The 24,432-nt window shown below is 39.6% G+C and overlaps 1 protein-coding gene across 10 annotated transcripts in view; it reads right to left on the bottom strand.

Annotated features, from left to right (window-relative positions):
• Positions 1 to 24,432, bottom strand: part of FAM214A (family with sequence similarity 214 member A) — a 49,559-nt gene that overhangs the window by 10,988 nt on the left and 14,139 nt on the right. For 3 of the 10 annotated variants that reach the window (XM_030013025.2, XM_041123303.1, XM_041123302.1), the window contains exons 2-8: positions 14,263 to 14,350; positions 5,939 to 6,123; positions 4,885 to 5,087; positions 4,303 to 4,428; positions 2,177 to 4,028; positions 1,579 to 1,695; positions 552 to 631 (exon numbers count right to left, since the gene is read on the bottom strand). In XM_030013025.2, the coding sequence (XP_029868885.1) occupies positions 552 to 631; positions 1,579 to 1,695; positions 2,177 to 4,028; positions 4,303 to 4,428; positions 4,885 to 5,087; positions 5,939 to 6,123; positions 14,263 to 14,314 (2,615 nt within the window). In that variant the 5' untranslated portion in view covers positions 14,315 to 14,350. Of the gene's footprint in view, positions 1 to 551; positions 632 to 1,578; positions 1,696 to 2,176; positions 4,029 to 4,302; positions 4,429 to 4,884; positions 5,088 to 5,938; positions 6,124 to 12,110; positions 14,239 to 14,262; positions 14,351 to 17,421; positions 17,523 to 18,893; positions 19,018 to 24,432 lie in introns of those variants that run through there. The other 7 variants (XM_030013024.2, XM_030013026.2, XM_030013022.2 and 4 more) reach the window with 5 other exon arrangements.

Here is a 24,432-nt window from a genome sequence, read left to right as displayed (position 1 = left end):
TTAACTCCGTTAGCAGGAACCAAATTATCAGATTATTTTCTCCTGTATGCAGATATTTTTGCCTCATATCCTGAAGTTTCCAACATCAAACTACCATACTAAAAGCTGTTTATGTTACGCATATTAATGTGTAAAAGGTCATGGTCGATCCCTTTTAAAAGATAAGTTCTCTGAACAAGTTAAGGCAAAATGTTTAACCCATTCAACACTAAAACCAAAACATAACACAAAAATAACACTGATTTGAAGAAGACTTAACAATTACTATCTTTTCTGTCTGAAAATTCAAGTGTATCTTACAGCATACCTACCCCTACACAGGACAGAGCTCGTCGGGGCAGCAGCTCTCGTACCATGGTTATGTCCTACAGCCGTGCTAACCCGGAGATCCCTGGGCTAACTCGGCTGCCAAGCCGTATTTCAAAGTAAGGATTCTTTTGAAAGGCACCCATTTTTTATCTTTGCTAACATGCTTTGTTGTTGCATACAGGTACGTATATACGTTATGTCTCCCCCAAAATTCTTAATTTTGGGGGGTAAATAAAACATACCTTCTTGCAGACAGACATTTCAACTGCAACAGTGATGAATCCAGATCAAAGCACCCAGACTGTGTTTTTCTTTGAGGAACCTCAAGAGGGAAAGAAGATGTGAATTTGAAAACTGCACCTCTAGTAAGGACAATTTTGCCAGGTAAGCACGTTTGCCAAGAATTTTCATGACATTACAAAATTATAAAAACAGAGCAGAAGAGAGTAATTCCTATACATTCTAAACTTAGTGAAGAAAATTCTAAAATTATTAATGACAAGACTGTAAATTCTGATTAACAGGAAGTACTTAAAGACTCATTCAAGAGGCTGATGTCTCTTTGGAATGGTACAGAACATTACTAATAAACAGGCTGTAACAATTCCCATCCAAGTTTTGTGAAAATATGACAGCCTTTACAAGCACTGAAGAATAAAACGTATCATGTGTTGATTACAGAACATCACTACTTCAGTAGTTTTAATTGGGACTGCCTTTTTGTTTATAACTCCCAACAACCTACCAAGAACTGTAACACTTCCCCAATGTCTTTCTGTCTTATCACAGCAGCTCTTTATCACTTAGTCATTCAATGACATCTCTGATTGCTGAAGAATATACGGTACAAACTGTTCACAGAAACAAAAGCTTTGGAATAATAGGCAATCAGGCATTAATAACTCACACAAAAACTCTTAAATGACAAAATATGTGAGCTTACACTTAAAACACTAATCTTCAAAATGCTTTCTTTTGTGCTCTAAAATAGCACCAAAGCATTTTTTTGCTATAGAATTTTCTAATGTCACCTTCTGTTAATCTTGATAGGATCTCAACAACTACCTCTTTAATATTTTCTTTTCCAGAATTATTGTTCAACTTCATTTGAGTGTTAACTCTCAAATTTCCACTTGCAAGAGCATTCACTCTGACACTGAAAGTTCATCTAGGTAATTTGTCAAATTTTCTACCATACACCGATATCAAAAGAACAAAATACTTCCTTTCTCATTTAAAAGATAAGTTATCATTTCAACAATAACTTACGGGACTTGAAAGCAGAGGCAATCCAGTTCTGGGATGAAAAGCTTTGGTTGAAGTTCCATCCAAGGATCGAAAATTATGTTTCCGCCATATATTTGTGTGTTTTAGAGACGGTGCTCTCTGTCAGCAAAACAAATTTACTCAAGGTATGAATGGGATATTTCAATGGCCTATCATGGTAATACTTTGCTAACGGAGAAGACTTCTGAACCAGGTGGATCTGCACCACACTAGGATATTATGAAATATTCAGTATAAATTCCCCTTGACTCCATCTACAATCACACAGACTGCTCACTAAAGATGGTATATTTATAAAAAGACAGGAAGCCTACCTGCCTATGGAAACTGTCATACACAATGCTATCACCATGAGCAGAATAAGAAAATGTTCTTCTCAATGTTAAACTTATAATTAAGAAGGTATAGAGGAGGCACTACCAGCCAAACATTACTTCAGACCAAGACAACAATAGCAACATGCTGCTTCCTACAAAGTCAGACTTAAATCCCTCTGCATGTTGGTCCTTAGCAGATATAGGGTACAAGTTATCTGAGTAAGAGCAGCTATAGGAATTGGTCTTTTTCTCTATGTATTTACCTGTACATCTGGGTTCTTCAGCCGCTCACACTTAACTACACCGTCTTCTGTAGGTTTCTTCTGAGAAGTGCTTTGGAAATCGAGGCCTATTGGGTCTTCATTCTCATCATGCGCAGTTTTCATTTTATCTTGTTTGGTTTTGTTTTTGAAACTGTCATGGTCTTTATTTAAATAATTTTCAATACTAACAAGCTGAGTATTTTGCTCATAAATATTTGGGTTTTTTGAGTCTTTATCTAAACACTTGAGTTCATTTTTGTGCAAAGAGTCAGATACCTGCATCACAGTTGCTTTTTTTGTACCTTCAAGTATTCTGCATTTATCTATCTGTACATTGTTAAAACTGTCCGTGCCATTGTTCTCACTAACAACTGTTCTTTCTTTAAGTTTATTTGTGCAAATCTGTTCATCAATGCTGCTGAAATTTGAACACTGTTTAATTCTATTGGTTATCTGGTCTTTCTGTGCATAACCAGAATGTATTGTTTCCAATTTATCTGGCAATTCACACTTATTTTCTTTAATACCTGATGATGATGTGTGAATGTTAGTAAATGCATGAGAAGTTTTATTTGAAGTCTGATGAAATGCATTTCGGACAGCTTCACTGGGTTTTGCTAAAACCAATTTTCTTCTTGCTTGGAGTTTCAGAGAAGCCTTCAATTCTCCATCAAACCTGCAAGGACTGATAGGAGTATCAGGTGTCTTTGTCCTTGATTTACTGCTGTCTTCTAACAAAGAAAAATCGGATTTAGCAAAAGAAACAGAAGACGGTTCCTTGCCCTTCTTCAGCAAATTTTCATCTTCGTATGTACTTCGGAAAATTTTTGAAGTAACTGGACTAGTCTCATGCACTTTGAATGGACGTCCAGTAACATGAGAAGTAGCTGGATCACAATGAATCAAGTGTTGGGCAATCCTTGCAATCACCTCCTGCCGCTCCTGGAGCAGAGAATCGATCAGGGGATTACTCTCTCCTGCCGACTGACGGCCACAGTGGTTCACTGGAACACGGGCGTCGAGCAGTGTGATCTCTGGTATTGCTCTAGTTTTACCTTCACCACCATCTTCTTGTATTGCATTGTCTAAGTTGGCAATAGAAACAGGGGAGGTTTCCTTGCCTTTCCTTGGCAAGTTTTCATCTTCGTAAGTACTCCGAAAAGCTTTCGGCGTAGCTGAGCTGTTTTCATGTATGTTGAATGGACGTCCAGCAACAACTGGTGAAGTAGCTGGATCACAGTGAATCAAGTGCTGAGCAATCCTTGCGATCACTTCTTGTCGCTCTTGAAGTAAAGAGCCTATCAAAGGATTGGTTTCTCCTGTGGGCTGATGAGAGCAATGACTATTCAAAACACGGGAATCAGCTAGAGAAAAGGATTTAAAAGTTCTGACAGGTGTTTCATGAGATTGTGTCTTATTGTCTGCTGTAGCATGATAGCACGGAACTTTAGACTGCGATGCCCCAAAGTCAGATCCAAGTCCAGTAGATGGATGAAGTTTTAAATTTCTGATAGATGTAGTAAATTCAGGCATCTTTTTTCCATTAAGTAGGCCTTCAGGTGTCATCGTCCACGTCTGTTTCCCACAGAAGCGCTGTGGACTGGAGGTACTGCATTGCTGTGCTGCACTGGAATCACTGTGCTGATGTAACTTACGCTCTTGCATTCGCTTTTCATAAAAGCTAAGGTTGGTGTGAATACTACAGGTCAAAACTGGGTAGTTCGATTGTCTCGGCAAAGACTGGACACTGACTCTCAAGGCCACATTGTGAGAAACATTAGGAACAGGAAAGACATGCTCAGTTGGTGTCTGGGAGAATGTCCATTGCAAGTCCACATCTGCAGCGCTCACCCTGAAACAATACAGAAGGGCATTTACAGAAATATCTAAATGAAGAGTCTTTAATTATCTACTTCACAACACAAATGTCTAAGAAAAAGCACTAGAGACACCAGCAACTGCTGTACTTTGCAAAGTATACAAATCCTATACAACCACCAAAGTACTGGGCCAACAACGTGGCACTTTCTGAAATCAAACAGGGAAACAGGAGGGAAGAATGGTTTTAAGACAAGTTGCAACAACCTGCGAACAGCAAGTGAGTTTTTTTTCCATCCCAGACATACCTGTACAGAATGTTTCGGGGAACAGCACCATGTGAAACACTCAGCCACGCACTTAGCTGAGAGAAGAAAACAAAAGAGCGAACAGCCAATAAAAGGGTCTTCTCTTCAATAAATCGATCTCCACTCCTAAAATGTATTAAGAGAAACACATGGATGTTGGTAAGAATATGCAGAGAACTATCAGAACTAGAACTAGGACATTTTCAGTTCTTCATTCTGAAAATAAAACACAGCTGAATCAAGCAAAACAATGAAATTCCTCAAACATTTTGAAGATTACAGAGCCTGATTTGTTTTTATCTGCATAATAATTTATAGAATTTAACATAACAAATAATGCATAAAAATGACCATTTTCAGCTAGAAGCATTTAATACTCTGCATTGCACAATGTGCACTGCAGAACGTATGAGTACAGGAAGACTAAGATTACAAGATGCTTAGATTTCACTGGTAAATAGTGGTTTTCTTAGATCAGTCCTCATGGCAAAGGGCCAGTTCAAAACCACTAACTGATTACTTCAAGGATTTCAGTATGACAAGATTCTTGCAACTATCATCTAATCCTAATATCCAACTTACTGTCGAGGAACTGGCTCCAAAATCCACCTTTCTAACAGCAACGCATCTTGTTTGATTGCAGGATCATTTAAATCATTCCCCTCGGTGGTGGGCCCTTCATCACTATAGCAACAGTCTGGAAGTAGCATCACTTCTACCATGATTGGAATATTGTTCTTCCACAGTAGCATAACCTCAGATCTGGTTCGCCTGGCCTGACGACACTGAGGGAGAGAAAAAATGTCAACATATGCAAGCCATAAAAATACTAGCCAGATTTAAATCTACTTTAAAAACATGTTCCAAAGTACTGGAAAAGGGTAAGGGTCAAATTCTGTAAACTAGGTTTCGCCAAATCAGAGATAAGATTCCAGAGCTATTAAATGAAAAATAATTAACAAATCCTTTACGGTTGCCGTTTGAGCAACTTCTGTAGAAAATTAAAAGAGCTCATAAAAATACATCTCCCCAACCACTATACTTTGCTACCTTGTACTTCTCTCTCCACAACTCATCCTCTTGGATAGACACACTCAAGCAGTATCTTTATAAGTTCTGTGTCTTCGAGCAGGCTAACTTCTGCATGAATAATAACTTAAATTCACACAGTACTCAGGAACTTTTACTTGAGAGATGGGATGCTCCAACCTCACTCCCAAATAGACTGGCTAGATTTGATGTGCTCATGTTTTTTGTATCACTAACTTTTCAAGAATACCTGGAAAAGCAAAAAGTTAAGGCAAGTCAGCCTACATTTTCTCCAAAAAAACCCCAGACCAAGAATATTAAGTATAGCGCTTGCCATTTGCATAATAAAGACTCAAATAGCTACTGCATTCAGGTAGTTGTGCGGAATTTCATGTTCAAGGATAAAAGGCTTAATGATCTCTCATTTTAAGGACAGATCTATTATTAGTATGATACTGAATTACATACTCATTTAAATGCGGGACTGACAGAAAGCAACTCTTATTCATGCTTAACTGTGAATCTACTGTAAGGTTCTTGGCTGACTTTAATCATGGTAGCAAGGATGCACACAACGACACTTAAAATTAAATAGGTACCATCATACCTGAGCCAGTTTTTCGCTGCATTCATGCTTAGTTGTTGTTGGCTGACTTGATTGTGCCGGTGGGCAATGAAAGCCCTCTGTTCTGCCCTTGATCGAATACTCGGGCGTTCGACCTTCAGTGATCAACAAGGCCAAGGAGACCAGGAACTCCTCAGCTTCATACTCAAAGTACTCATCCAAAGTATCTGCCATTTAAAAAAGACAAAAAATAATGACATCTGCTGTAGAACAAGCTTTCAACTGTTGGCTGACCCCACAGTTTGTTTCAATTTACACTTAAAATGAGAGCTATGGGAAATGGATCTTTGTATCAGACTGGCTGCACTCCCCATAAGGCCCAAGTTACTGTACCACCACAAAACAACTCTCCTCATCTCATAACATCATCACTACAAGCAGACAAAATTAGAAATACCCTAAAGAAAGCTTCACATAGTAACTAGTCAATGTACCAGATTTCAGCAGTGCTGAGAAACAACTGTTTGTGTTGTGAACCACATCTGGATCACAGCTTCTCCAGAAGAAAAAAAGTTTCCTGGGCTCTAGTGGGAGAAGTCTGACGGCAGCATGACTTGGCATTGTTAGTATCATGTGACAGAAAGAGAAGCCACAATACATCATAAAATACATTAAAAATTGAATAAGAAAAAAATAGATTTACTTCTATTAGAAAAAGTGGGACACAATGTTCTTTAAGATTTTTATTGTGAGTCCCTCCTGCTGAGAGCAAGGCTTACTTGAGAGGTCCATTTTTAGTTACGATTAACACATAGGAAAGGTTCCCAAGGAACATACAGAGTATTCATTGGTTTGTACCATGGTCAGTCTAAACTTGTGCAAAGAATTAAAACCCAACAAGTCTCCATAGACAAAGCAGCAGCTGGCATTACTCTTCATGAATTACCTTGGCACACTTGATTCCCACAGAGGCAGGATGCACCAGTCCCCTGATTTAATGGTGTTTTGTAGAGCACCCTTCTCCTCCTCCTCCTCCTCCTCCCTCATAACGAGGATGTCACACATCATTCAAACAGATTCAAGTACAAGCAGATCGTGTCATTCCCCTCTCTGCTTGGAAACACTTAAGCTTCAAAATGATTTAGTTACTGAAGAGGCTGCAGAAAAATCTCTTTTCCAAGACAGCTAAAATACATTCACTTCAAAGTCTATTTTAAGAGCAGCAAAGAAAAGCAGGTGGAGGCAAGGCTGCCAGCAGTTCTTTACCTTTATTTTTATGCTTTAGGGAAACAAAAGCACACGACACCTTCACAATTTTAACTTAAATGTCCCATGTCATCCACCAAAACAAAATTGCCACAGGGACAGAGTTAATTTCTCTTCATGTTTTGATTACCATGCATAAAATACCTTTCCACTTCGGAAAAAAAAAGAATTCAGACGTCTCTTTTGTCTTCATTCCCTAATAGCAGAGCATTTGGCAAACGCGGCAAGACAGACTCGAGAGATCCATACAAGAAGGGACGCATGAAACAAAAGTTCCAATTAAATGTGCAATTACCTGCATACGCAAATTGTAAAGTGTGTAAAACTAGCTTTTGCATGTACATATTTACCTAGCCCAGGCTTGCACTCCACAGACCCCAGGGCTTACAGCCTATTTTGAGGGATATCCGTAAGGTAAATAAGAGAAGTCAGCCCACTGCCAGAGAACTCAGTTCACTGCACAGGAGTCCTCCTCTTCACCAACTTTCCCCCGCCCTTTTTAAAGGAATGCACTTATAGACAGCTGCTTTGGGTGGCAGGGTCGGGCGATAACCAGGACGCTCTTCCCGCCACGCACCCACGTCTGCCCACGGCACACGCAGCCAGCGGTGCGGCGCTCCCGACCCCTGCCGTACATGCCACCCCTGCGGAAAGGTGCCAGGCGCTGGACCGCCACAACCAGCACAAGTCCCGCGGCTCCATCCTCCGGGGGGGAGCGGGGAAGGGGCTCTTCCGAAACAACGGCCCGCGCCGGCTGCCTGCCCCCCGCCCTGGCCGGCACCCCGACCAGGAAGGGACCGAGGGCCCTGGAAGAACAGGGTGCTGCCAGGACAATTCATCCGGCCGCTGCCTGCCCTCAGGCAGAAGAAAAGCCGGAGGACGGATGAATTACCCTGGAGGACCCCATATGGCACGTGAACGATACATTAAGTCATCTGGCATGAGTTAAAATGGTCATTCATCTGACGGATGGCAGAAAATGACTAATAAAGGGCGCACGAAAGATTAAAGGAATGGTAAATAACAGAGAGGACAAGACACTTAGGTAGCGATATGAGTCACCTACAAAATTAGGCACCTGCAATTTTATTATTTTTTTTTCAGCTGACAGTCTGGTGAACAATAGGCAAGTCATACTTAGGGATAGGGAAATGGGATTTGGAAAGACTCTGAAAAGGATTTGGATATTACAGCTGACAAAAAAAGTAATTGCAGCATTATCTTGCTGCCAGCACAAGCATCATGCTCATCTTTTTATGTCCAAAGGTCATGGTAATGTTAAGAAAGCCACAGCAGGAAGGATCACTACTGGAATATTTTTCCTACTCTGACGAGAAGTTCCAAAAATCTAGCAAGCGTTCAGCAGGAGTGATATTAATTTAAACAAGAATTGCCTCATGCTTGGCAGACTAAACAGAAGCGGAATTCATCCTTAAGAAAATGTGTAAGAGGAATTCTGTTTAGTTAAAATATGTAAAAACATCTATGGTTTTAAAGAAAAAAAATAAAGAGCTTGACCAAGACCTGCACGTGCTTATGCAGACAGATCCTATTCTCGAACACCTTCTTACGTAACAGAAACGTGCACAGTAAGATGTGATACCTGAAAATTTACAATAGAGAATTTTAAATGGCAAGTAACAGTAAAATAGATACGCCCTTTAATTAACATTAGTAGCTTACCATGTGAAGCAGTAGACCTTCTATTATTTGGCTCTTTTTAGAAAGAATCCATATTTGATCAAAAGCTTCTGGACTCGACACAAATTAATAGATAAAACCTATGGCCCGAGTGCTTCTGCTGACCTGGTTAGATTCAGGTAAAAACCCCACCCCCTTTTTGCATTAAAAAAAAAATCCAATACCAAAGCTTATATTGTATACTTAACAACGCTCACTGTCTTCACAGAAATATACCACAAATTGACATACAAGCCGTAGACAGTTTAAGCATGTCCAAACGCAAGATCCAGGGAATTTAGTAAATAAGCAAGATCTATTGAATAAAGCAAGGTAATTAAATCTGAAATAATCATTACTCAAGATTCAGAATACATACACAATATTACTTCACGTAAACAGATGAAACTTACTTTTAAGTTCAATTTGCAAACACTGCCTCTGTTCCTGTATCAGACCTATTATTTCAGAAACAACCAGTATCTCGCCTTAAGGATGGAAGAGGAGACCCAACTAGCTAGCGAGACATACTTGTATTGGCTGCAGTTACAAAAACACAATGTTGTTTCAAAATAAAAACTGCATCTCGTTAAAGGATGATAAACAGCAAGTATTGAATTAGGAAATGCTACTGTTCTCATAACAACATTATAAAGACAGGGCCAACACTTTAAAATTATGTCAGCAATGTAACAAACCACGTATTTGGTCTGGACTTTTAAAAAAAATTTTGTAAAGCATGAATAGCAGTGGACATTGAGAAATATGTTTTCCTACAAAGTTCATGTGGCATATCTACTTTTTTTTAGCTCCACTAGATTTCTATATCATCTAGCAACTTTAAGAGTTTTCATAAAGGAAAAAAACCCTTTAAATATTGAGAAGCCTGGTAATTGTTCCTATACAACAGACACAGATGATACAAGTTGATGTAATTGAGGACGAGGGTGGAAAGACATTTATAGAAACAGCAAACTCAGTGTTTAGTTAAAAAAAGTGTTACTGTGTGTGCTGTAACTGTTTGCTTTTGTGTATGAATCAGCCCTGTTTAAGACACACATCGTATATTGTGCATAGAATAACCTCAGTACTATAATCTGACTATACAAATATGACTATTATTCTTCTTCATCTCTAGCAATGGAACGTGCAAGTATATAGCATAAAATACGCATCCCAGCAGTGTCTGGGTTTTATTCCCCTTAAAACAGCAAAAAATCCAGTTAGTTGACACAAGTGCACAGGAATTAAAGTAACAAGGCACTACAGCCCTTTAATCAATACATTGAAACTAAAGTTCATTGAGCAGGTGGTCACAAGAGATAGCAGCAGATGTCAGACTACTCTAGGGGGGGAAAAAAGAAAAATATGAGTTTGGACTGAAGCTACTACACATAAACCAAAACATACGATACTGGAGAACTAAAACCTAGAGGCACACCATTTTGTTTTCCTTTGTCTCCTGCACATACCAACCTCAACAAAAACTGATTTTCTACATCTTCTGGACAAACAGAAAAGCCCATTTAACCAGAGATGTCATAAAGAGAGTCTTCAAATGCTTGTCCTCCCTCGTCCACTACGCACAAGCGCACAATCACTGGAGCACTGGAATAAAAAATAAGAACTCAACCCCCCCCAAAAATTTAAACTGGCTCACATCCTAAACATCTATCAAAGTTAGGTATGTGGTACTAGTGAGTCACAAATCCACTTAACCGTAACCCAAGGACTCTCCCAAAACTTCAGTTAATCCAGTTGTACCTAGCTGATTCCTTTCCCAACTAGGTCACACTTGTGCGGACCAACTCCCTTCCCTGTCCTATCGCAGCATCTTCTGTAGTTAATTACAGAAAATGTTTTCCTGAAACGTGTGTATGAGAACAGCATTTAAACTATTTTCTAGGCTTAGACAGGAAATGAAGACATTCGGTATCATGTAACCTGTTGTGCTCCAGGGGCCACCAGAAGATATATCTGCAAGCCACTGCCCTGTCCTGCCCAGGGACAGCGAGGCAGCGAACGGCTCCACGACCTCCGGCTAACATCACCAGGCGGTGCTGCAACTGTAATCTTGGTCCATGCTTGTTTTACTGTCCTAGAGCACCTTTCATACTGCCCTGGACACCAAAAATATCTACCAAGCTTGTCCTCGTCTTCTCAGGAGGGGAGCTCATTTTTGTAAAAGCCTTTCTTCAAAGAAAGACGAATTTGTTCAGCATGAAGTATCTGTTAGTCCTGACCTCCACTGATCTGGAGGGCTACTTTCTTAGAGCTCATGAAACAACTAATAATTGCTTTCAAATACGCTCTATAACAGTCCAGACTTGCCCTGGAAAATCTTTAGGCCTCCATAATGGATTTTGAAGGCCACTGATTTAAAGTAATCAGATTTCTATTTCACTTCTTAGAAAGCTGAAACCCAGTAAGCAAAACGCTAAACAAAATACAGAGTGCATGGTGGAGGCTATCCGGACTCCCAGCTGACGCAAGCCCTGCTCCTACCCTACCCCAGCCGTCCAGAGGGCACCGTGGCATGATTGCCCACCTCCTCTCTCTGCTTCCTTCGTGTGCTACAATTTTTTTGAAAGACTAAAAATATCGCTTAAGTACTTGGATCTTATTTTTTGTACTTTTAGCACAGGCAGCCCGTAAGGAGACGCTTCAGTCTAAGAGTCCCATGGCAGGAGAGTCAGATACACTGGAGAAAAAGCAGCTGCACTGTCAGCGTTCAGAAGCCATCACCTTCTACCAAAGGCATCGCTGTGCATTTAAAAAATTACACCAAAAGCTCTCTGGCCCTTCCCCCGAACCAGTTAACTCTCAATAAGTTTTATTATCTCGCTACTCTAAGAAGTGGGTTAAAGGTAGTTCCATATTTTAAGAGTAAGGCAGGGATTCAAGAAACTACTGTAAAGGAAATGAAACACAATGTAAACATTTGACTAACAGCTTCTCTTCTGGAATTAGAAACACCTACGGATGCTTTGGTTAACTAATTCCACGTTGTGCTTCACTTCAAAAGAAAGTTGCCCTTGAACCCCCCAAATTCATGATTTTCTGAATGAGCAGTCATGTTGTGTTTGCATATTACAAACCCATAATTATATCTGAAGTCACACACTTCAAAAGCCTTGCAATATTAAGAGTTTAAGTATAATTTAAGCTATCAAGAGTTAAAGTCATGAGATGGTCTACTTGCTTCAAGAAACACGCTATTAGTTAAGTTTACTTAAATTCAAGCAAATGCAATGAACTGGTTACTTACCTTATCTTAGGAATACTCCTATACACGTATTTTTTTCCCCACATTGACTCCTGTCTTAGATTCTTAGGGCTCAAGATCTTTGAGCTCCAGGACAGCCATTATGAAAACAAGAGGAGAGCAGCACAGTACCTCATCTTACTCTTGCTGTCTCCTTACTTCTTCCTGGGTACCAAACTGAACCACTACTTGCTTATCAAAGCAGTTCAGCTGTAGGCAGGAAATAGCAGCATAGGAACTTTACATTAGGACTAATGCATACCTGCTATTCAAAGAAAATAGAGTATGAGCTATAAAAAATTGCTGGATCTACTTAGTTTTGTGTAGGAGAATAGGAAGAAATTCACCTGCTTTTGTGTTGTTATGCCAGTTTATAATTAGAAAAACAAAACAAAACACACCACACCATCTTATACATAAGGGGGGGACTTTTAAAAATCAAGACACAGCTACATGGCAGCAGATGAAGTTACTCTGGAGCTCCAGAGCAATAAAATTCAATCAGCACCAATCAGTGCCATCAGCTCCACTCCAGACTGCAGCGCTGCAGTAAGTCCACTGGTATGTGTGTATCACTGCCTATCTACCGTACACTTCTGCTGGACGCCTCTCACAGCATCCAGAGCTAATCTCGAGGCAGCTTTACCATAAATAAAGTTACCAAAAAGAGACTGGTCTTAAAGTCAGGCTGAAAAAAAATACAAAAAACGTACAATTCACATTTTACTAAAACGTCTTTAGGTTCCAACAGCTTAATAAGTACAGAAATAAAATTCACTTAAATTCATTTGAAGCATAAATTTCCTCCAGTAATCTCAGAAACTACAACTCTCAGAGAGTGTAAAATGCAGACTGCTAAACTGATCTGGGTGTTCCCATCTAGCTTCCTGCGTTTTGGCTGACATCCTATTTTCCCATCACCATACTGCTTACTGAGTCACTTCTCTTCTTCCAACTGTAGCTTTCTATTTTTATCTAAGCAACAACAGTTTAACCTGCTTCTTTTGATTTTTTGGCACTAAACCAAATTCTAGATCCAATATTTGCATTTTGATCAGGGAAACTGGTTTTATTTTCTCTTAACTGGACAAAGAAAAGGCATACTTCAGAACATATGATGTAAGCTGAATTGTTTTTTGCTCCACAAGAAAATCACGAACTGTGAAGTACGTCAATCATTATGATTTCATCGTCTGTATTTAGTAGAAGGAAAGTAATACCTGAAAATGTGAAGTTTGAGGCTCGTTTCAAACCTCAGTTCACCAAAAATTGCAAGAGAACTCGTATATTCTAAAATACAGTTCTCCCACTGTATCCTGACATGGGTAAATTAAGTGCTGAAATGTCAGTGTAAAGCTGTAAGATTTTCAGTGCTGCAATGTTTAGCATTTTAAATATAAGCCAGTTAGAGGAACAGAACATATGCTTTTTGCTGATACCTAAACTTATTAGTCTACAGAACGGGTTACAAAAGATGCTACTTGTACCGACATGCTATAACCGGACAGGTGCTGAAAGCAAAGAGGACTTGTCTCAGCTAATGCCCTCACTTATGCACACATCGGTTTGTGTTGTCCTTTATATTATGGTTTCCTAGATTGTGATTTCATTTAATGTGACTACACAAAAATCTCTGAAGTTATATTATAATGAAACAAACATGCCTATCAGGAGTAGACTAAGTAATTTCTGAGTTTTCCATTCATTCTTCTCTAGCTTTTTACATTTTTCCCTTGATTAGCTGATGCTCTGCCTAAATTAGATTATTTTAGAACAAACTGTGTGACTCGATAAAACTACCTAAACAAAAAAAAACTTTAAAAAACCTGACAAAGCAATAGGATTTCTAATTCTTCAACTCAAAACTATTTTTCAGGTATGTCTGTTAGTTCATAAAAGAAAACAATTAGGAAAAAACATCTCTTTTAGAATAAGTATGCAGCACTAAGTATAGAATAGACACTCAGCTGTACTTGGGAGGGAATAAAGGGTTTATATGTAACCTTGACTCTCACCATCAATACAGTGATTTACTACCCTTTTAAATATGCTGATATAAATTTTGCAGAATTATATTGAAAACAAATTACTGAAATGCTGTTTTAAATCCCACCCTAGTTCACAGGAGGAAGCAAGGGCAATGTGGAGATCTGACCTAGGCTAGCTTCACAGTCACTGCCACCATAATGTGAAACCGCATCCAACATGCTTGGTTTGGGGAGCTGAAGGAGCCGTGTGTCACCCTAGAACAGAAAACAGAGCGCACTTAAGCTTACAGAATATGTGAAAATTTCTTCCTAAGGTGTTTTCTGGAAAAACAATTAAGCACTTTTACATTGAAATACAGATTTTCCAACACGAGATTTCTAGATATATATTCAATCATTTGTTTTTTCACGCTTCCTTCGCTGATGTTGATGATGATGACTGTTTCATCTTTCATCAAGGCTTCCCCAGCCAAGGGAACTTAGTTTGGAGATGAGGATGATGACGGCTGATGACCATCTTCACTATTGTTACTCGCTAATTCAAGAACCAGCTTAGCAGCAACTACATGGCTGAACATACACAGACTGAAGGCTTTCATCAACTTACTCAACCTTATGTTAACTGTAAATATCATACTGCAGTGGCTCCATAGCTGTTGCTTTCTTTTCAAAGGAAGCCCAACATGAATTAACAATGAAAAAGCACATGTATTTGGCTAAACCTCATCTCTTTCTGAAGGCCTATCATCCATACGACAGTTGCAGCAATTGAGTACTGGGAAGTCTAACTGCATTTGGAAGCCAAGACATCCTTCCCATTAAACAGGTTGACGGCAGCTCTGCGTTAAATTCCAGCTGTGATAGAATTTTTATAGTACATAAATAAAAATGCATGCCAGAAATTTTATTTGAGGCCTTAAACACAATACAATTCGAGACGACAGACGTAAGTTTCCTCTTTAATTTGTTTAACAATGTAGCTTGACAAAGATTCAACTATTTGCAGACTTCTGCAGTATTTTATACAGAGACTGGTCTAAAGATGGCAAGCAGTAATTTGTGATAATAAATCACTCAGATATTACTGGAAAACAACACGAGACTATTTAAAAATCCTAGAGTAGGTATTTCAATGCTTATGAGAGCTGCCAGAGAGAGCAGTCCTCTACTTAAAACATGACATGTTTGCATCTTCTGCTGACCGGTTTTTTGCTAAAGTGTTAACTCGGTTTATTCCTCTCTAGCTTATCATCTTCACAATATACATAAGTATCTTTGGGAACAGCATTCACAGTGATGTAGGGTTACACTTGCCAAAAAATGCTGGGTTTTAAAGTTTCCCCACTAACACTAAAAATTAATCTCTTTGGGGTATTCCATGCTTTATCTCATCACCTCAAATATTTATTGTGCATAGAAACTTTGACAATATACTTTCAAGTGTTCTTGTGCTTATTTTCCTGTTAATGATGATAAAACAACACATTTTTTCTGAGGAGGAATGTAAAGTAGCCTTCAGCCCTCAAAGAGATTTTGAGTGAATGATTTGAAAGCATCATTAAGGGCCTGAACAAAACTGTAATGGGAGCACACACAACTCCTGCTGGGGAAGGCCAGCTACGCTCTGTGGGAGCACAGGTTCCACTTTGGTTTATAATCACCAGGCACAAACTGGTATTCTTCCTCCCTGAGATCACTGCAAGAAAAAGAATGGTTACATCATGTGCAATTTGCTTCAGACCATAGTCAGACTTCTTGAAGATAAACCAGAGTGAATTTGAAAAGTGCAATGTGAAAGCACTGACTCATTTTGGGGTGGAATCAGTAGGAATGCCACAGCTGCTGGAGTCAGGGACAGCCGCTGGAGTCAGGGCAAGCCCCTGGAAAAAAGTACCATGTTGACTTATGGGACCACACATTATGGAAACCCTTCACTAAGCACTGAGCCTTCAACACAATATTGTTGTCAAAGCAAGTGAAGTTTTTTAAGTACTAAAGCACTCAGCCTTCCACACAGTCCGAAAACTTTCAAACACCAGTAGCCACTCATCTTCACGCTGCCATCAGGTGCCAACAAGCCCAAACGATGGTTTTTGATAGCCATGATCTTCAGACTCTGAAGTCAGGAACTACTGACTTTAATAAGCTAATTTAAACTTGCACAAATTGGACATCCCTGGTAATTCCTCTCTGCTTTTAATCTCTTGAAAAGTATCTTTTTTCAATGTACAGAAAGATACAAGACAACTGTTTGTAGAGACTGCTGAGGCACCTCTTGTATGTTGAAAATCTCAAAGTTACCTATTAGTATCTATTTTTAATACATACTTTCTCAGTTTTACTGTGATAACAAAAAACCCCAAACCAACAGTAAGCCAGAGAAGGCTGTGGGATGGGGATGGGCAGAAGTCTAGGTGTTTTGGAAAGAAAACCATCTATGACCTAGTCCACTTTTTGGTGAAAGTAGTCTACTCTATTTAAAAGACTACTAAAAAAAAAACCCCCAAACTAACTGAGGCCTCCCACATGCATGATTAGCATGTCACTTCTTCAAGGTCAAGAATTTTGATCATAATCTACGTGTCATATCTTCAAAAAGTTTTGGTTTCATTACTAGCACTACAAATTTGGTAAGAGTGCAAAAGAGCTGCTATCAGCAACTCACCAGTGCAGCGATAAGCCCCGCACCCACCCAAAAAGCAACCCCTCTCCCTCAAGGGCGCACAACACTCAAGTTCAAATATTCTGTTGTCTTAGAGGAACCTATAAAAACTGCAATGTTATGAATGAAAAGAAAGGCCTAAGAATGCCAGCACCGTTACCCAGGTCAGCCGATATCCCAGTATCAGTTAACCCAAGATCCAGATAGATGAAAGTTATTTTGCTTTATTTTTAAATTCTAGAGAAGATGACAGTCTGCAGTTTTCCATGAGGCTGAAAAGACCTCATGGGCCAGGAACTGAAAATCTGCAACTGCCTGGGGAGTAATGAACTTTTAGTTCAATCCAAACCATCAGAATAGTCATTTTGCATGTCTAGACCTATTTCATCTGTGCAAGTACTGAATAGCTTGATGGATGCAGGTTTTGTTCCTCTTTGTTTTCACACAATTTGAAGAATCACCAGGATCTAGCTGAGTGACATTTATCTTGTTACAGTTCAGATTTACTTTAAGATTTAAAAAAATCCAATCAGACTAGTGAAACTCCAGAGCGTTCAGACCTTGTTAGGTTTCCCTCCAGACACACATGCATCTTGCAAAGCACCTTTTTAAAACTGGACCCACTTGAACACTGAAATTTCAAATAACATACTTGTTTACTTATAAAATTTAAGTGTCTGCTTTCCCTCTCCCGTTCATTCAACCACCCTGCCAGGCTTGCATTGCCGCTTTGAAGGCCCCCAGAAACATCCAGCCACTGGGCACCTCGTGGAACAAAACAAGTTTATGACAATCCTAGGCGCAAGACGCTTGCACAAAGTGCCAAAATTAACACTACTAGAGCAAGAATAATAGCGGTGTATTCATAATGTATCTCTTCAAAACAATTCTCCCTTCAAGGGAAAAAGTGAGTTCATGGATGACTGCGCCGCTGCTGGCACAGAGCGAAGACAGGCACGGTGAGGGCCAGCAGGCAAAAGCCTCCCTGCACAGCGCTGACCTCGAGTCACCCATCATCCCTGGCCTCCGCTCCAACTTTATTGGTTGCACGTGTGTTTTGTAACACCCTGTACTGCGTATTCTTAGAACGTGCCTTCCAGAGAACCGAAGGGACAGGGCTCACCCCTCCAAGACCACTTCCAACCCCATCTCACCAGCAGCAGCACCATCCTGCTCCTCAGGATACACTAGCAGTTTATAGACTAGTAAAGGATCCAACCTCTATGTTTGCCTGCTCTAAAATCAGGTGACCCAAGAGTCAAGAGACAGAGCAATAAATTATTAGGAAAAATAAAACACTACACTAAAAATAGTGTACACGAGCAGCGTATGAGGAACAACGGTTTTTATCCAGTCAAAGCTCAAGGCCCTCCACAGCCTCTTTTGTATTCTGTGCAAAAAACAACTGACATGAGCAAAGACAGATAAACAGATAAAACCCAACTTTAGTTTCTCCTTGATAACTTGCAAATACATATTTAATCAAAAGCACAGAGCAGGGGAAAAAAAAAAAAGTTGAAATTGGGGCCAGCAGAAAAGGTATTAATGTCCAAAGTAAATATTCAATGAAACTTACATCAGAAGATGTCAAAATTACTTTCTTTTAGGGAAAATTGCTCCAAGCTGCCTTCAGCTCAGAAATGCCTAAAGTCACGATCTGCTACACATCAGCTACTAGCATAGTTCAGGCAACATTAAGGATTCACCCACTTATCAGGTTTAATAGATTTAATAAATTATTGCGAATGCTCCAAGTTAAGCATCAGAAAAAAAAAAAAAAAGCCCCCACAAACATTACAGAATCCAAATGCCTGACGACCATACTTGTTTTGTCAACCCTCTAAGTTACCAAAAAGATTATACAGAGATTTGCTGTTAGAAATCAGTAAAGAGAACAAATTTCATTACTATCAAGTGAAAACAATGCATAATTTTGTTGGAGGAAGAGGATCTTTTTTTAAGAGATAACAAAGAAGTGTAGAAGAGTATAGTCAAAAAGATTTTAGGTTTACATTTAGGAACATATGACTACATTGGCTGTGACTGTAAACAGCCCATTTTTGCAATCACTTATCTTCAAGAACTAGTAAGAAAACATATCTGAGAGATTTTTAGCACAGAACATTTTATTCTTACCATCTGAATTAGTGGCTGATCTTGAAAGGACCAGAATCTGGCACGGGACTCCAGACAACAAGCAACATGCCCTCTTTATCCCCAGAAAAACATGCAAATTGGGTTCACTACGTCCTTGTTGGTGGGCCGGATCCCTAGGAAATAGCATTTAAAGAATTGCTTTCAGTGTGAGCTGGTTTTACTCTTGACTATGGAAAAACACTGTCTGAAATCCTAAGGTTTTCCTCAGATAAATTCTTCACAGTCCAAGCTTTGATGAAGTTGGAAACATGCCTTGCCAGTGGGGACCTCTGGGCTGGGCACAGCCCACATGAATGCCACCCGCGCTTTGGCTAGCAGATGGCAGTGCCTTATCTGCCTGCTCCGGGAAGTGCCAGCAGTGCCCGCAGGACTTCTCATGGAATTCATCACCGAAAATGAGTGTCAAAAAAGACATAGAAAAGATTATGCCTCACCAGCATCCAGACTTGTGAGGAAGATATGTCTGGTCGGTGTCTAACAGGAAACCATATTTTCCTGTTGTCTTTTTTGCCTCTCAAAACATCGTCTTTCATAACAAGCAAGTGACTTTTTTCCCTTTTTTTTTTTTTTTTTTTTAACTTTCAAGATCTTCCACGGCTTACCGTCATTCCTGTTGTCTCCCACTCACTATTGCAGTAAACTTCCAATTAGCCTCTGATTACTTTAATCACTTGTACTTCCTCTCCCCTGTGTTGTCCTATAGTGGGGAAGAACACACTTGATGCAAAATGAGTCTGCTTTCCAGCTTCTCTGTTACAGTGATAAAGGCTTGTTAGCCTGTAGGCTGGGAGCAGAGTTTATCTGTCTCATCAGTATTATCCCTTTGTTTCCTTACAGCCCTCTGTTGGAAGTCATTGATTTCATGTTTGATACTTGCATAGGGTCTGAGGTGAGGATGGTCTTTTGTTCCATGCTTGTGTAATACCCAGCAAAACATGATACCTGAATGTCCCTCTTAATTTATATCACAGATTAGAAAAAATAATCTTCAGGTAAGAACTCCAGGAATTTGCTTCCCTTCTCTTTAAAAGTAATATTATGACTGAGTTATACACTTGGAGGCTGAAGAATTCCTCAATCCATCTAGACAATCAAACACAGAAATACAGTCTGAGAATATAGTGGCTCGGTACACACCTACGTGAAGGGCTTCATTCTGTAAAGAAGCCACTGTTGTAGTGTAAGACCCACAGGCATAGGTGTACCTCACAAAAACAGCAAGCACTGAAGAAACTATGTGTTCTTAACAGCATTGATAAAACAGACTTACAACAGGTTGTTTATGCTTTGTGAGAAGTGACCTGCATTCAGTAATATACACAGGTCTTGTTCACGGCTTTCCCGGGGGACGAGATCAAAACCTGCCTCAGAAGCACTTCCCTCCAGTAGTTTCAGTGCCATGAAGTTTAGTCTACACCAACACTCCTTCAGGTGTCCTACCTGAGAAAGAGATATTGAACCTTCTATTTTGCATTTCACTATAGTAGGTACAGGAACTGCAAAGTAACTTTGCTATAAAAATAAAAAGATAGCATGCAGGGTCCTTCTAGCATCCTGCTCAGAGCAGCCAAGGGCAAGCACCTTAGCAAAAAGAGCATGGACAAAGGAGGGCTGTAGCGATATTTGTCCAGAACACTCTTCCAGTCTTTAACAATTGAACCAAAGGGGCAGAGAAGGTCCTACAATGTCCAGTGGGCAACAGCTTCAACCCCCTCCGTGGCCCCCGCTACAGACCTCCACTGTCCTACAGTGACATTCCCCTACTCTCACCGAGGAGGACAAACGCCCGGCCGCAAGTCAGATGAAAGGCCACATCCACCCCACGAGCTACAGGTTCTTCCTTGCTCCTCCGTACCAGGCCCAGGCCAAATACATAGAGCTTCCTACCTCCTTCTCCCTTTCCCCTTTGCAATACTACTTGAGTTGCAGTAGGTAATTTTCACATTAAATTAAATGAAAAGGATTCAGATAGATCAGCTTAGATTATAACCTTTTGTATTTAAACTAATGCTTTAACTGCTAGGCATTTTAAAGTGTACCGTACTTCAGACTTCTTTTAGAAAGATCCTATAGGAACTAAAATACACAAGGCCTCTAGGAATTCACATCCACATTCTCTCCTCCTCCTGCTGGTCTGCTTTGCCTCTTAAAATTTTTTTTAAAGTCGTAAAACCAACAAGTTATCTTCAGTTTCATAAACTCAGCTAAAACTGGAGAGGAAAAAAAAGTGTTAGTTGCCATGGCAGCAGTGAGGAGTCGCTGGGTCAGGATGCAGAGAACTTCTCTTGTTCTATCTGATCATTTGCATCAGAAGTTCAGCCATCTGTTATTAACTATTTAACAACAGTCTTGCTTATTAGCACTGGTGCTTGCTACTTAAGTTTGCAGAATCTATCTCCCCACCTTCAGCCCTTCTGTAAATCTTCTAATTAATGTGGAAATTCATCCGAGAGCTCAGTTATCTTTCAGGTAGGATGGCCACCATTACTTAAACTTGGTCAATATTCTCCTTTCTCACCAAGGAAAAAGCATAGACTTATGCAGACACCAACCTCTGGAAGCAGCAGCTTTATTGTCAGAGACATCAGTTTGAAAACAATTTCATCAGACAGTAGATGATGTGACTGAACTGCAAGACAGGCTGTATTCCTCCCATTTAAGCACACTCCACTATATGTTATGTTCCCAAGTTCCACAGCATCCCTCAATCTTCTACATCCCATCTTCTCAGCATTGCAGAAGAAAACAGGTTTGTAATTTTATTTAAGAGTATGAATAGCATAGACTCAACTACGTGTTACTAGCAAGGAAATACTGCCTTTTATCCTCTAAGAGAATCTGAAATCTATTTGTCTACTAGCTGTACACATTAAGAAAACAAAAACATAGTTCTCACATTTCCAAGTTTAAAACTGGAGTTAAAAATCTTTCACCTTATCTTGACTTCACTATCTTCATTCAGATCTGTATGACAGAATAGAGTAAAATACTGACTGTTTCCGAGTCTAGTCCTAGGAAAGCAGGCTAGTCTTGCTGCTCCTCACTCATCATGCTCTCAGAAGAAAGTCGGAGGCTACACAACAACAAAAGGGGAACAACATGACTGCTTCTTTTACTGTTCCTTAAAACTATTTCACAGGAAAAAAAAAACCCAAACCAGTACTATTAGGAGCAAGTAAGGGGCCTTCAGCAGGAAGTTCTTATTTCAGTCATTTAACACCTTAAATGCTGTATCATGTATAAGAGCACTCTGTTCACAGGTACAGCCAATAAAGCTCAGATCCTCCAAACTTATCAGTGGAAGAAAAATTTGAAAAGTATTTATGTGGGAATATGGAAGGAGAGTTGCAGAGCATCAGAACACTAATTCACACATACAGATAACAAGACAGTATTTTCCAGGCCAGTCTTTCATTCAGATGACAAGCAGACCAGCAGCCTGTTATATGCACTAGCAATCTCAGCATGGCAAGACCTGGTGCAGAGACAGCACTGGCTAAGATGCCTTCTCAGATTCTACAAAGATGAGAGATTTGGTAGGTACAACCGCACGCGCATAGGATAGATCTGATATAATGCAATGGTTTAGAGACCCATGTGATACTGTATCAAAACAAGAACCCAGACAGTTTCATTACTTCTGGTTCCAATGAGAATGATGGAACTAAACAGTCTAGAAGTGTCTGAAAAGGTTTTTCTTTCAGCATGTTCAGGAAAAGTCTCCATTACAGATATTCACTTCATATGTGAAGGCTTGGTGAATTACATCCAGGGCAGCTTTCTGACTATCAAGCTGTATCAACTCCAGAGACTTGCTTCAACTCCAAGAAGCTATGTGAACACTGATGGCATACCTAAGCCCAGGATAAATACAGTCACACGGGGGAAGAACTGTTAAGCACATTTTCTACCTACATGTGAGGCACCTACTAATGCCACTGAGCTGCCTTTCCCCCCCCCCCCCCCCCGAATAACTGAAAAAGAAGAAAATGAGAAACAAATCAAACAGTGCAAATGCACTGTTAATAATAAAGCTTTTAAAGAATATTCACAAGGAGAAGAGATAGAAACACTCAAGAATTCAAGAATTTTATTGTAATGGACAACACATTAAACATTAGATATATAATATGCAGGTTCAATAGGAACTGATACTCTTATAACTTTATTACAACATCATATCAGTTAGAAATCACACCTACAACCTGGAAACTTTGCAGCACTGCTGCTAGAACAGAACTAGCTGTCAGGGTACTTAAAAAAGCACACAGGAAAAAAAAGCATAGGACTTGTTAGGAAGTGTCCTCAGGTGAGGAATGTAGATTAAGAATCCCATTACTTTACCTGAAATAAAGAAAAAGACAAAACAAAAAGCCCAGAGCAAACTATTTTCATGACATCTGACCTCTTCTACTGCAGTTTCTTTCTGTATTCATCTTCTCTTTGTGCTTTCCTACTCCATCTCTCAAAACTTTGATGTTACAACCTGTTCACTGTCATCTAAGTGGTGGGTAATTTATCTTGTGGAACTTTGTCAGAACACGTTTGGCCACCCAGAATCCTCCTCCTAGCTAGTGAGGCTACCTCCAGCTTCGGTAGGTCTGTTTCAGTATTTGCAGTCCAGATTATTTAGAGGCTGAGGTGGAGCGAAAGGAATAAGGCTAGCAGACCCAAGGCAGAGACTGTACTTCTTCATCAGAAATGCAAGGAGCTCTGAAAGAACTGAGATGAAATTGATGATGGTGGAGCAGCATGAAGCTCCTCTGGTAATTTTTCCAATGCTATTAACCTTCACCTACAAGGCCTGCCCTTAAGCAGTTAAACAGTAACCTGCAAAAGTAAAAAAGTTACAAAAGAGACAATATATGCTTCTCATTTGAAAAATTTCTGGGAGAATGGCCAGGCCCATAAAACTGTTTTTAAACTTTATTTGGGAGGATAAATGAGGACATTACAACTCTCAAGCTGTGTAAAAGACTGCTCATTTTAAAATGGACACCAGAGCCCACTACGGAATTTTGAATGCATAAAACAAAAGAACATTTTTGATAGTTTTAGAATTGAACTGTGTCACACAGCACAATTCAGCTATTTACAAGTTTCCACACTGTAAGTCATGTTATTAAGCTTTAATAGTCTTCTGGTACTCAAAAGAATAAAATGTTACATAGGGTCAAAATTTAAAGGCTTAACAGAATTTCAGCCAAGAATCTAGTTTGCCTTCCTCTCTCCTAATATGTGGTAATTTTCTACATAGCAAAATGGCAGACATTAAATTAACACATTTAAAATTTAATATATGCAATTATGAAATTTCACTTTGTCCTCTCAAAAATTCCTTACTACTTTATAAAGCAATGCTTCAGTGATTCAAAACTGATATTCCCACACAAACCATGAGAGTACACTAATGGAATTGTTCCTCCTCCTGCATCAGGAGGTGAACATCTAATGTCAGCAGGCTCGCTTAAGCTAGAGCACCGGTACCTTTCAGAGGAATACCAACAAGCTCTAGACC

Source organism: Aquila chrysaetos, chromosome 5 (assembly GCF_900496995.4).
Source record: "Aquila chrysaetos chrysaetos chromosome 5, bAquChr1.4, whole genome shotgun sequence".
Classification (NCBI taxonomy): Eukaryota; Metazoa; Chordata; class Aves; order Accipitriformes; family Accipitridae; genus Aquila; species Aquila chrysaetos.
The sequence above is the reverse complement of the archived record's forward strand: the minus strand, read 5'-3'. Positions and strand labels throughout refer to the sequence as shown.